At 37.2% G+C, this 14,132-nt stretch overlaps 2 protein-coding genes across 8 annotated transcripts in view; one reads left to right on the forward strand and one right to left on the reverse strand.

The window, feature by feature from the left end:
- The window catches only part of enah (ENAH actin regulator), a 153,244-nt gene extending 150,648 nt beyond the window's left edge, over window positions 1–2,596 (reverse strand). For 2 of the 7 annotated variants that reach the window (XM_088928289.1, XM_088928280.1), the window contains exon 1: window positions 2,199–2,520. In XM_088928289.1, the coding sequence (XP_088784415.1) occupies window positions 2,199–2,203 (5 nt within the window). In that variant the 5' untranslated portion in view covers window positions 2,204–2,520. Of the gene's footprint in view, window positions 1–2,198 lie in introns of all 7 variants that reach the window. The other 5 variants (XM_088928389.1, XM_088928295.1, XM_088928382.1 and 2 more) reach the window with 5 other exon arrangements.
- Window positions 2,597–8,156: 5,560 nt separating this feature from the next.
- On the forward strand, window positions 8,157–13,826 carry srp9 (signal recognition particle 9). The gene is made up of 3 exons (XM_088909599.1): window positions 8,157–8,342; window positions 9,985–10,053; window positions 11,206–13,826. The coding sequence occupies exons 1-3, from the start codon at window positions 8,271–8,273 to the stop codon at window positions 11,323–11,325; spliced, it is 261 nt and encodes an 86-aa protein (XP_088765725.1). The 5' UTR covers window positions 8,157–8,270; the 3' UTR covers window positions 11,326–13,826.
- Window positions 13,827–14,132: the final 306 nt, after the last annotated feature.

The following is a 14,132-nucleotide window of genomic DNA, read 5'->3' on the forward strand; positions in this document are numbered from 1 at the left end:
AAACTTGAGTGTTACAAGGCATTTCATATTACACAAAATGAGATTTGGTTGCAATGAAAACCGAAAACGTTTTAGTTCTATTCACTCATTTACTCCAAACAAGAGGGGGCGCTATCTAGACAGGGGAAAATGAAGGATCCATTGACATTAGAGGTCGTTATTAGGAGGGCTAAAGGCTTTCAATCACGGAAATTTAGTTTTGACCTTATTCCACTCTGAATCTAAACTTAGGAAGCCACGTTGTCGCGTCCATAAAGATATCCGTCTACTCTCGCCTCTCAACTACGTTCGCCTACCGGTTAAATAGCTAAAAACCTTTGAAAACAATGTCATGTGAATCACACTCTGCTTCTGCTTTGAAGCAATACTTTAACATGTCACGAAATCTAGAAGTTCTATAGAAGACGGTACCCCCTCAATCATTTTGTGAAAAACGGTGTAAACCAATCACAGCAGGTTTTGCTAATCAATTGCATTCCTAGTGCTTCACCTAGAGACTGGAAAACATCTGTTAATTCGGAGAGTGAATTAACAAATGATCCGAAAATTTATACTACTGTGTACGCAGGCCCATCATCAAATTACTCAGCGAAACCTTTCAATTTGCAAAGGTTCTCAGTTATTACATTTTAACATTTTGCGTGCTAACGACAATGATTAGACGTTTTTGCTTGACTTGGGGATACCTAGAAAATAGTACTAATGCACTTCACAAGAACCCAAGTGTAATTAAATTCAAGTCAAGGTACACGGTCTTGAAAAAGCAGAGGAAAATAAAGCTGCACAGTGGGTTCTCCACACCCACTACAGTAAACGCTGCCTGAAATGAAAGCGTTTACATTTTTATTAGATGTAAAAATACGTTTTTATCTTGTTTCTAAATAGGTTTTCAAGCTTTGGTTATGTTGCACTGGCAAGTGTTTGTTTTTTACTGCGAATGATATAAACCCTACAAAGACAAAGATGCACCGCTCAACAAAATCTCAAATCACTGCAGATTAACGCATTATTTTTAAGTAGTACTAGAAATGATTTGAAATGGTTCTTAGTATAAAACACTAAAGTCATTTCTTTCATAAGATTTAAACAAAATAATTTGATATCCGAGATGGATCTGAATGGAAGTGGATGACCCATTGTGTTACATGACATGCTAGATATATGATCAAATAACGGCATTTTGCTAACCATATTCTTGCAGGTACTGGAATCTTTTCCATTCAGAATACAACAATTCTGAAATTAGAATTAGAAATCAGTTTTTTTAGTTTGTTTTGTTATTCCTTAACTTATTGGAACAGATGTCGCAAAAATCAAAACTTCAATCGTTTATGTGTGGGTGTATTTTAGCAACGTTTACAGAAAGAGAACGCATCGGTTTCTTATACCAACGACCAAATATTTTTAACGATAAAACTAGAAGCAAGAGCAGAAAAGGAGACGCTTTAGTTCAATGTACTTCAAAGTGGATCACCCCGGACCAAAAATGCGACCAAAATTAAAATTGCTTGGAAGAATTAAAAACCTTAGCACGTAAAACACCCTGTAGCTCAAATACAAGAATTCCAAAAAAGGGGAACCAACTAAATAGCATTAGGATTACAACAAGATTACAAGTACATCCATAATAATTAGAAGGATTCGATTTCGTTGCAGAGGGATTATTTTATTAAACGGGTATCAATTCGCTCTCTTGCTTATCGATTCCACTGGAAAGAGTACTGCATTGCAACAACTGAATAATGTTGTGGTAGCTACTGTGTAACTACAGCTACACACTAGTTACTAGAGGCACTCAAGAACACGCAGTCTACGAACGGTTTTATTTGGCATTTTTTACACGAGTGTTAAGAAAGAAAAAAAACCGAGTGGCTATTAGCACACACAGTTGCATTCTCACGGGTATGGTGGGACTCCAATCCCCCTCCACTGGCTTAACCATGTTATTGTTAGCTACATCTTGCAGTCAAATTTACTTTAGTTGCAAAAACAACATTCTGGGTGCAGTGCATACATGTAATTAATAATGCATTACACAATTTAAAAAACATCTTGAAATACAAACAGAAAATCACGCAAATGTTATGTAAACCACAAGTCGAAATCACAAAACATACACAAAGAATTTTCTTCGATAATCCAATTTGTTGCATGCTTTGATTAAATCGGTAGGGAGGACACAAAATCTAATTCCTTACCTCATGGTGGTGGTGGTGGTGTTTTCACCTTCTAAAACCTTATTTCAATCAATGCTCTATTATTCCTTTTCCTAGATTCAGTAAGTCCGTACTTAAGCAAATTTAGCCGCAAAAAAAGTACCAATGGATAACCGCAGGGACCAGAAACCACAGAAAAGTAAAAAAAAAACAAAAAAGAAAAAAGAAAAAGAAAAATCGCTTTCCTGTACGGTCTATATCATCCCGCTAAGGTTTATGCTTGTTAAAGAATGAAAGAAAAAAATGCAACTGAAATGCTTTTCTCCGTTCTCTCACTCGTATCGCCTCAACCACTAGCAGCGGCAACGTGCCGCCGGGATCCCCTTCTCCAGAAACCGCACTGACGCACAGCTTCTCTCAGCAGCGTCGGAGACGCAAGAGACGTACAGCAGGAGAGCTCCATTCTCCTCTCCACGAGCCACGCCCCCCTCCTGCCAGCTGGCAGCTGTGTTCCCGGTCAACAACTACATTGGAATAGGCGGCGAAACCCTACAGTTAGATGAGACGTAGTGGATTACAGCGGCTTTCAGGCGCCGCAATGTGGTCATGCTGTTCGTTAATGGGTGTTTCACCTTAAATATATAATTCAGCTTTAGAACAGTGATTCAAAGCTAGGTGTTCAGAGAACCACTGGGATTTTTATAGACAGTCCAAGGGGTGCTCCTGAGAATAGGAGACACTTCTTTACACAAAGAATAGTGGGAGTATGGAACAAGCTACCCAGCCATGTTGTTGAAGTCGGGATAGTGGGGTCTTCTAGCAAACAGCCAAATGAGATCCTCAAAGAAACAACCAAATGAACCTTTTCTTGTTTGTAATTTCTCTTGTGTTCAGTCATCACAGTCACAATTTCTGACACAAAGACTCGGGTACATATATGCTGTTTCACATCAGTAATAGATCTACAACTGATGAGGGCAGATACAATCGTCTTTTCAGATATTTTTTTTCAACATTTGTACGTTCTGATTCACTAAATTTAGGGGGACGTGTTAGTCCAGCACAGATGCATCAAAGCTCACCATGAAAAGATCAGAAACCTTTATTTTAAAAGTTTCTTATTGTTGCTCATCAATGTGTGCCATTGTATTATAAAATCTTAAGTGCGTTGCTTATTTTCCACTCACACAACAACACAAAAATCACAAAGGCCCAAGGGCATTTTTCTTATTGTAATAAAACTAAGGAATGATATTCACAGACGAGCATTATTCAACTGCCACTCAATGTGTATCCACTACTGTCCAATACAGTACACAATTAAGACAAGTAACCATAGGTCATTGATTTCTAACATCCAATACAATAATTATGATGTTAGGGAGGCATAAGTAACTAAAATAATTAAATTATTTATATGATATAAGCTTGCACTATAAAATATTTAGATTGCCCAAAGGTATTTGTTAAACATCCACAATAAAAGTAAAACGTAAATTGAAAGCTGTAGCTATCAAAGGTGATGTATGTGAGTAAGCTGCAAACTGATTAACACAGAAAACAGAGAGCACCATAACTGGAGTAATGTTTATAGTGGAGTAGTTTCCAGAGGTCTACTGTACATGAATGAGGAATGTTACTCCTCCTTATTTACATCAAGAGTTTTGACTCTGACATAGCCTGTCTGGAAATATCACAAAAATAGGTGGGAAAAACTCAATGATGTAGAAACAGAAAAGGGACAAAAAAAAACATGATAAAATTGTTAAGACTGGATAGGTGCTTGGCAGATTACATTTAATTTACACTCGCGCTAAGTGTAACATGCAAGTAGTAAGTAGTAAAGTATGTGCATGTCGTTCATCAGATTAAAGGGAACTGAATGTAAGGAAGCTGTCTCTGAACGGGATTTCGAAGTTGGTATTGACTCCACTGTGGGGAAGTGATAAAAAGGCCAGCACATTGCTAGTGCAGACTGTGAAATGTGTAGACTTGAAATCAAAGGAAGTTATTTTAAGGGTATACAATGCACTATTTAGAGCTCACTTGGAATGATTTGTATAAGATATTCTTTCATTCCAAAAGGGTTGTGTCTGCTACAGAAACAGCAGAAAAAGGAGTGTCAAGAATAACGCGACTCGACTTGATCCCTGTTTACAATGTCCTGAAACAGACCAATGTAACAAACCCAATGGTTTGCTTAATGCTCAGGAATGATACAAGAATGCAGAGGCACATAAAACAAAGAAAGTAAAACAAAGCATGAGCTTGTAGAAAACAAATATCAATGTTTATAAATGTAAATATACAAATATAAATACATATAAAAGAATTAAGCTGTAGTCCCACAAAACATTACAAGTGATCTTGTCCTTATGTAGAGTTAGTATGTTGCTGCCCTTTTCAATTGCATGAGATGTCCTTTTAAAGTATATATAGTGGCCCACAAAAGCATTTAGGCTTATTTGCTTATTTAGGCTACATCATACAACAAATACCAACTGCACAGTTCTCCCCATATCAAATTATTAAACTGCAAGATCTCTAAGCAAATGAATTAGAAAGCTGGTATAATTGTTACCAACAGGACTTTTTGCAATATACAAAATGATCTAATGTTCATGGACAATAATGTGAATGACATTAGGGCCCAAACACTACTCTCTGTTATCATTAGTTGTTGTATACCACTATATATGTTGTATATAACTCTTTACACTGTAAACTCTTAGAAATGGATACAGGACAATAAATTGAACATACACATGAAAACACATACAACCTACACACATGAAACACATCATATACACATTTCTTTAGGCTGGCCGAGGTCTGACTCTAGTTAATGTCTGGAGCAGAGGTAAATGACAGGTTGCACAAAGGAGTGGAAAACGTTGGTCAGTCAGTTAGAATAAATATCTCTTCTTTAGTCATGGAGATATGACAATGAAACTGGACATCACTAGAATGAGAAAGCAAAGGGGATTATTGGACCACCTAATTTTGAACTGACAGTTGATAATGAATTCAACTCACTGTTGCAACCCACATATCACTGTGTAATGGATAAGTGTTAGGTATTCTTTTCCCAAACCTGCCCTGTTACATACGGAGGTTTTTCACAGGAAAGGGTCAATAAGCTTATACAACAAGACATTGAAAATGGTTCCAACTGGAATTGTATCATTATTCAGAAGAACACCCCTGGACCCGAAGGCAATTGGCATACTTTTATGTCAGACTGTCTGCGCTAGTAAAATAGTGGCTGCTTTTAGGATTTCATGATCTATAAACATAGTACACTGACGTTGTGCCTTCAGAAGTCAGAACAAACAGTAGTGTCAGGTCTGGATTGTAGGGGGAACATTCCAACTGATCGAAGTCACCTTTGTGGATGGTGTCATGAGCAACTCATACTTGGACACTGAAGCATCAGTACATCTTTGGCCAACACCTGCTTCCTCTTCTGTTTAGCGGCTTGTGAAAATGTTGGCTTGTTAATTGTTTCAGAACTGTTCTGGAATTTGAAAACATGAATCATATCCACTTGCAATCTGTTCTCTTCAAGACCAAAGCACATCCATTCCTTTGATGTGTGTATATACTGTATGACTTGCTTTCAAGACTTTGAAATAATTTGATCACTTTTTAAATCATAGCAGCACAGCAATATACATTTAGTTTTTTTTGTCACTAGCAGAATGTATAGTTTTACATTTCATTTGTATCTATGTATCTGTTTCATTTAGCTTCTTGTGTATTATGTCTAGATTTTCAAGAACTGCAACCTAAAGAAATATAGTTAAGATTATAAAGTTTTACTGTATAGCAAAGTGCTCAACCCTGAATCCTGGAGAACTCTAATCTAGGTTTTGTAAGTCACAATATTAAATCACCAATTTCTAAAAATGGACAAAATTTCATTGTAGTCAATAAACTGTGTATTAAGTAAAAAGAGATAATGTGGGACTAAATCTAAGTACTCTTCAGCCCTCAATGATCAGAATTTCCTTAATTGAACTGATTACTTGCTTGATTAATCAATAATGTACACATATGGCAAACATTAAAAAAACAGGTGATCTGCTGTATAAGATGGATAGAGGCTTTCTGGAACCAGGGCTGTAGACCCCTGAATTATAGAGAAATTAAACAACAATGAACACAATTATAGAGAGGTACAGCTGTACAGTGGTTAGCACTGCTGCCTTGCAGTGCTGGGGCACTGAGTTCAATTCCTGGGGTGCTATCTATATGGAATTTGAATGTTGTCCCCTTGTTTGCATAGGTTTCATTGGGATTCTCCAGTTTCCTCCCACCATCCAAAGATATACTGTACTGGTAAGTTAATTGGTTTCTGGGAAAATTGGCCCTGATGTGAGTGTGCGTGTTTGTGTCTTTGTGTGCCCTGTGATGAACTGGCATCCCATCGAGGGTGTACCCTGTCTTGCACCTGTTGGGTTAGGTTCTAGCTCACCCATTAGTCTGTTTTGGATAAAGTATGGATAAATAGAACACCGTTATTGAAGGCTGGAAATAAATTACAAGGGAACAAGCATGTTTACCTTGAGGTATCCACATCTGTTAGCTCCATGGTTGCAGAAGATTAAGAATCACACCTGACAAAGGCTCCACGGCAGAAACATTGTGTTTTCAGCATGGAATAAACCTATTACTTGTTCCTTTGAAGATTAAGAATGGCAATGTTATGACAAAACAAAAATCACTGGAATTGTAATCATTATTTCAGAACAGCACATTTAATAAGTGTTTAAGCACAGCATCCTGTTGGGAATAAATGAAAAACCAGCTAGTGCAGAGATAAGGATGCAGGTTTAGTAACACATAAGTCATGAAGCACAAGTAAGAAACAAAGCAGACAAGATGCACTGCAAATTGGCTGTTTTATAAGCCTAATCATATTTTATTTGGTGCTATTACACAAATCATCCAAATTAATAATTATTAAAGAACATTACAAAGTCTCTTTGTATTATTTTTATGAGAGGATACAGTAAATGCAGAAAATAAGTACAAAACTATACTGTACAGAAGGAACTCTGGTATCAATCTGGTACAGTATGTGTTACAATGTTTTGAGTTACTCTCTCATAAAATCCAAAAGCAGCACTGTGTAACTGTGTACGAGGTGCTTTCAGAGCTTCAGAGCTGGTGCTGACAGAAGTCAGAGCCTGAATGTATGAAATGCTAGCACAGGTGGCCAAGTCAATGTGATTGTCTGCAATAGCCCAGCAGGAAAGGGAGCTCCTGTCAGGACAACCTATTCTTCCCTAGCTATGGGCCATAAATGCCACAATCATGATGTCTGGCAGGTTTTATATCACGGGATAGCTAACCTGTGATGACAATGGAGAATGTGACAGGATTCCATCTAGATTAGGGAATGTGCCAAAAATAAGAATATGAAGGCATTTACAAAACGGAAAATTCCATTCATGAAACAGGAACATTTGGGGGGAAAAAGTCTGTCATCCGCAGTAAAACACCAACCCTTTTTTAAAAAATGTCTTTCTCTTGAAGTCAAAGTTTAATCAGAATGCAGCCTAACTGTTCCAGAGGTTCAAGCATTCTATAAAACCTCTGCAATTTCATTGACATCTGGAAAAAGACTATTTTAATTTTGTTTTATATCCCACTGAAATAGCTACTCAGTCATCTTTGAGTTGAGTCAGTATATTATGGGTTTTCATCCCACCTGAAAACATATGAATAATTTCACTTAATTTAATTACTGATATAATGATGTTTTGCAAATCTTTAGACACTGAGGAATTTTGTTTTTTGTTAGGGTACTGTGACTCTCCAAGACCAGCCTGAGTACAAGCTTTTTTGAGTCAGTGCTGCATTAAATTGCCCTCCAGGCCAGTAGATGTCGCGGCCTGAAAGAATACCCCCTATTGAAGCAGAGAGGCACTATGAAATATGGAACGCTGTGATTGGTCAGGTCGAAATCCGACCAATGCCGAAAGAGCTTTTATATGGCCTTCTACCATCTTTTTCTAGCTTGTAGTGCTGATGTGTGTTTAAAATTTTGTTTTTAGAGGGTATAAGCTATCTTTTTTTGCATTTATTCTTTATTCGTTGTTTTCCAGTATGCCTTATTATCAGACCTGGGAAGAATTTTCGAGAGCTGCAGAGAAGCTGTATTTGACAGATCCAATGAAGGTAAGACATTCCCAAGAATTTAATAATGGGCATTAATTTGCCCAGCTGTGGTCAATGCTGTACACTGTTTGCTTTCAGTGTTTAGGCCTGTATGATCTTTTTCGAGATAAGCTTTTCAGTAACGACCATCAGTGTGCTCATAAAACGCAAACGACGCCTGGAATGATTATAAACAATGTTACTGTAATCGCTGCAGGTCAACAGATCCATGTTAAACACAATCTGAGTAGATCTGTTGTGTAGGAGAGTTAGAAAGAATTTATACTTATGAGGGAGAAGTGCCCTTTTGTCTCTGAGGAACCCTCGATTGTTTCTGAGACTCCCTTTCCTCCGTGTAGAAAATCCCTGTTGGACATTCCTACGATTCCTTACACAGTATGTTTGTCTTCTATGCTCTTCATTGAGAGTTAAGTATTTGAAAAGGTAAGAACCTAGTAATTACATTACTTTACTTATGAGGCCGATTCTGTCTTACTCGCTTTTCTTTGTGCAAAATATCGGCTAATTCCCTTATTAGTGTTACATGTAGTAACAAAACACCCAACTGCAGTGCTTAGCTACAGCTTTTCTATGCATTTTAAACTGGAAACCGTAATCAGAGGCTTAATTTTATTAAGTATCTTCTTTCCTTCCTTTATTTATGAAAAATATAACGCTGTTAGTTTTGTATTTCAAAGATATTGTGAAATCACTGTCAGGGTTTTGTAGTCGTGCTTGGTGAACGTTGATTGGGGAAAAAAAAACATGAGTACAGAGGCAAGATGTTGGTCATTTCCTAACACTGTGGATAGTAGAACAAGATCACTTTATTGGCCATACACAATTTCTTGCATTAGGAATTTGTCTTCTTGCATAACCCAGCTTGCTCTCCATGAGACACACGGGGGGGAGAGAAGCTTGGGGTCTGAGTGCAGGGTTAGCCATTTATACGGTGCCCCTGAAGCAGCTGGGGTTAAGGGCCTTGCTCAGGGGCCCAGCGGAGTAGGATTCCTCTGCCGGCTGCGGAATTTGAACCAGCAGCCTTCTAGCCACAGAGCCACTGCACTGCACAGGATATATGCCTGGAAGTTATGTTTGTGGTGCTGTCCTGTGCCTTATGCAAGATGGCAGTGATGATCTCATCTTGCAAGCTCCTGAAACAGGATCCTAAGGAAACCTAGAGTATTGGGTTTATTTACTTCTGCAGAGCTCATCCTAAAACTGTCTTCATAGGTTCCTTGGGGTTGGTGACTGGTCAGTAGCGAGAGTGACTTCACTTGATCTGTCATCTGCTGCGTTTCATTTCCATCTCAAAATCATGGATATCAAGGAATGTTTATCTAATGTTCTGGTCAAAAATGGCCTTTAATCTACCTCAGCTGAGACTACCAGGGAAAGTAACAATGTTAGTAATGTATCAAAAACTAATTATGTGAGCAAGTGAGCTGGCCATACTGAAATCTGGTGTTCTTGACATCCCCATATGAAAAGTCAAGCTCGTCTAAGGTTCATTTCTAGTTACAACCTTCAGGGTTGTTCAAGGGATTTAGGGCATTGTTTGGCAGGTTTTAGATCAGTGTGATGCGAGTACCTTTTTTTCTCTTTTATGGTTTAATATATGATCATATTCTTTTGGACATTAACCCAGCCTGTTGTGTTATAGGTTCGAGTGGTTCTCAAATATCGACATTGTGATGGCAATCTTTGTATGAAAGTGACAGATGATGCAGTGGTAAGTATGTGCACCACCCTCAGAGATCACGAATATAAGATGATCCGATTCCACAGGTGTACTTAGAATCAGAATTCTGTAGTTAAAATGTATAGCCATGCTTAAGGCCTGTGACTGTTACAGTGTGTCACAGAACACTGATGGCAGTGGTGGGCTGCTGTACAGGAAGCCCAGTTGCAGAGTAATGCAGCAATGGAGCTGTACAGTCATAATATGGAGAATAAATAAAGTAATCCAGTTTCTGAATGAATACTGATGCATATTGACTGGACAGAAATGTGCTGACTAAGGAGTTTGCACAAAGCTTGTCTTGGAACTTTTCACCTGTACATCCTTCATGAGAGATGGACAGCTAAGGTACTAGCATCACAAGTCAATCATCTGGAATTTCACAACAAACCTTGAAGAACCGTCATTGAATGAATAATTCCTACTACCCATGTTGTCAGTTATAAACCCAGTGATGTTAAAATCCTTCTAGAATGTATATGTAGAATTTTTGTGTTTTGCTTCTGATATAGAAATAGCCTCCCTTGTCCACTTTTTGTAGTAAATCCTAAACGATAATTTTCTGTTGCAGTTTTTCAGTGGGTACATCAATTACATCATGGTTGTTATGTACTGGTACACGGGATATACAAGTCAACACAGGAAATGAAATCTGAACTTGGCAGTGACCTGCCAAATTCATTTCTACACTGCTGATACGACTGAATTATAAAAGCTGATTATAAGATTGGAATATGAAGGATGAATAAATTAAAGCTTAACTAAGCAGATCTTGAAAAGATTTTCTGTGTTGGTGGGTTTACAGCTTAATATAATGTTAAATGAGATGTAACCACTGCAGAAATGTCTATTTTTTCCAATTAAAAGTGACAGTTTCACATGATTTGTTGTCCTAAAACAAGGTGCTTGTAGGTCAGGATTTTCCTTTTATGAAAGGAGAGAATCAGGTTAGGTAGGTGTACAGTCAGTGAATAAAGATGATAGTATATGTTTGAGGAAAATAAGGAAACTGGCTTCTAAATAGGAATAATTTACGGATATTTTCTTTAGTTAATTTTCTAATCCTTTGTTCCCCTCGTGATGTACTTTGTGTTGTTTTCTTTCTTGCCTTCTGTTAATGGGTGTTGTGCCTTGTTGTTTCAGTGTCTGCAGTACAAGACTGACCAGGCCCAAGACGTCAAGAAGATTGAAAAATTGCACGGGAAACTGATGAGATTTATGGTGTCTAAGGAATCCCGCAGTGTTTCCATGGAAACGGACTGAGTGCTTAGCTCTGTATTGAAGCCAAAATATGGGTGGTTTTTGTGACTTCACAAAAAATGGCAGAACAGGGGAGCAAAAGACTTTTTGAGGAAGTTTCTGTATGGGGTGGGGGGGGGGGAGGGGGGCGGGGAGAGGAACTGGGTAAGAAAAAGGAAAGCCTGTTTTGGGGAGGGGGACCTCTGGCTCTCTGGCTCTTTGGTAGGATCTTGGAAGAAGTCTGTCAAAGCTCCCAATAGACAGCCAGTATTTATTTTTTGTTTAAAGCAGGACAAAACATTGTAAAATGATCGACTGTTCAATTATTGATAAATGTTTAGATTTATCTTTCATTTTGGAAGTCTCTTTGTGAAGAAATATTTGCCTTCAAAAAAACAGTTCCAGAAGAAGCAGACATCGTGATCTCCTGCTCAGAACAATATAGAGACATGGCCTTTAATTATAATTTACTCAGCCACCCTCTTATGTGAACTGTAGGAATGTTTTTTTGCACATAATAAATGTTAGTGTACTAACTTGTTTTAATAATTCCACAAATTCAAAACCATTTTCTCTCTTCCTCCGGCATTTCTTTTTACATGGTGTAGTTGCATTATCTTATGTTTTATCCCATGCTACCAATGTCAGTAATTAATTGTACTTTAAATGACTTCAATATGACTGTAATCTGCATATTCCAAGGTCCTGAGACTGTTTAGTATAAAGTGCAGTACACATCCTGAATTTTTCTAAGGTGCAAGATTTAAAATAAACTTTTGGAAAGAAATGATGTGCAAACTTATGTACTCAAAAAATTTATACTTTCACATTGCACATCTAAAATGCTGTCAGCTTTTTGATCCAAAAAGAAGTTAATTTAAAAAGATAAAAAATGTCTGTCAGGATCGATAGTACAGGTAACTGCTATTTAAGCTTATTCAAAGGGGAACTACAGTCTCATTTTCTCAGACCACTTATTAAATCACAGTAAAAAAAAAAGTAAATTATTTCTTATATAGGGAAATATTATTCAAATTAAGCACAAAATTAACTTTGTGAAAGTACTGTAAGTTGCCATGTTGTCACAAACCCCTGGTCTCTTCACAGGCGAGAGCAAGAGTTCCCACGAATTGTGACGTGAAACAGCCCTTCCTGCTCACTAATCACTGTAATAACTAATGTAATGTGAACTAAGAGTGAATTAAGTACAAGTTGTGCAGCAGATATTTCACTGCAGAAAGTTTCCAATGTGATCTGCATGCAGAGTTAACTAGTAAATTCTGTTTATTGGCAAAACCCATCTCAAAGATGAGAGTAATATTTCTCTTGGATTAAAAGAGATGTATTCACAAGACTGCTTCTTCACACTGTAATGGGATCGCTTCATATCACCAGACGTTTTATTGCCTTGCTCTGCTGCGCATACCAGGAAAGTGTCTGTTTTGTGATGTTATTTGGAGGTTTTACAAGTTACTGTATTTTACTTTTCTTGTGGTTTGAAATGCAGTCATCAATGCTAATTCTGTCTAACCCCAAAATAAAAAAAGTGTTGCAATTCTCCTTTAAAAACTATACATTCAATACAGGTTAAGGTCATGAACATTAATTGTCAGACAATTCACAGACACGTCAATTACAATAGATCCACAGCATGAATATTTAGTGCGATCTGTTGCCTGTTTATTTGTTTTCAATACTTATGTGTCCGATAGACCCGTTGATACTGTCTTATCATTCATCTATATTTAATCAGTCTTTTGAACAAAATAGAGTATGTGTGCAGCTAAATACATTTTGCTCAGTCTGTTTAGACCATCGATGTTAGAAATAATTCACTGCATCACTATGAAATTCAGTTAACATTTAAGCCTTTAGCACCCAACCAAAATTTACTCAATTGTTTCATGAATAAGTTTGAAATGCAAAAATAATAAGGTATAGTGGAAGAATGTGTTTTCTGTTTAAACTTTAGTAAGAAGTTCTCTTAGGATTTTGCATGGAGAGAGAAACATGGTTATAACACACTGAAGCAAAACTTTTACATTTGTCATAGAAATGTCAAGAAAAGCTATCGAATGTGACAAGTGTGCTATTCAGGTCAATGTGAATCTTCCAACTGTTTAAGGTATGGGAAAGAAACTGGTCAATGGAGATATCAGTGCATAAAAGTATTTTATTCTAAGTTAAACCATTTTGGGTCATCTCCTTATTTAATCTAGTCTCTGTATCCTAGAAGTACATGTATTGTCTACTTTTACTGTTTTTTTCCAACTTTCATTATTTGAGAGCCCTTTTCAGCTTTGGCTCAGTCTTATACTACAAATCACTAAGCACCTTGTGGCCTTTGTTGAACAATAATTTTGGTACCAGAAAAGATCAAACTTCTTGTAGCCAAAAATATAACCCTTAAATCTAAATGTGGTTCTGATGTTTTTATAAATAATAAATGTGATAGGTACTAATATCCAGGCAAGGATATATAACATGCTTTAAATGAATAAAGAGTTCTGCTGTTTTTCATCTGTTCAGTTAAGGAGTCTGCAATCCATGAATGGCTGGAATCTGAGTTTCAAGCTGGTGTACTCAGATAGCATTTGTCATGTGTTTTTTTTTTTAAATCCCGTTTACGCAGAAAATGACCTTGAGAATAGCAGCTATTCCTGCAGGCTTATGTGATGCACATGCTATAGATCTGCCCTCAAATGATTCATATAAAGTGTGTAAATATTTAATTTGATTTGATCATGACAGTGTGTGTACAGTACTTGCTGTACTTACAGTAACTTATTGTCCAGTTGGACCCCTAGTTGGGGATGGGAAGTGATGATCTT

The sequence above is a fragment of the Atractosteus spatula genome, chromosome 2, assembly GCF_055471065.1.
Source record: "Atractosteus spatula isolate fAtrSpa1 chromosome 2, fAtrSpa1.hap1, whole genome shotgun sequence".
Classification (NCBI taxonomy): domain Eukaryota; kingdom Metazoa; phylum Chordata; class Actinopteri; order Semionotiformes; family Lepisosteidae; genus Atractosteus; species Atractosteus spatula.

Coding starts and splice junctions, on each gene's coding strand:
- srp9 (XM_088909599.1), top strand. CDS start 8,271: ATGCCTTATTATCAGACCTGGGAAGAATTTTCGAGAGCTGCAGAGAAG. Junction 8,343..9,984: donor ATTTGACAGATCCAATGAAG/GTAAGACATTCC, acceptor GTTGTGTTATAG/GTTCGAGTGGTTCTCAAATA. Junction 10,054..11,205: donor AAGTGACAGATGATGCAGTG/GTAAGTATGTGC, acceptor TTGTTGTTTCAG/TGTCTGCAGTACAAGACTGA.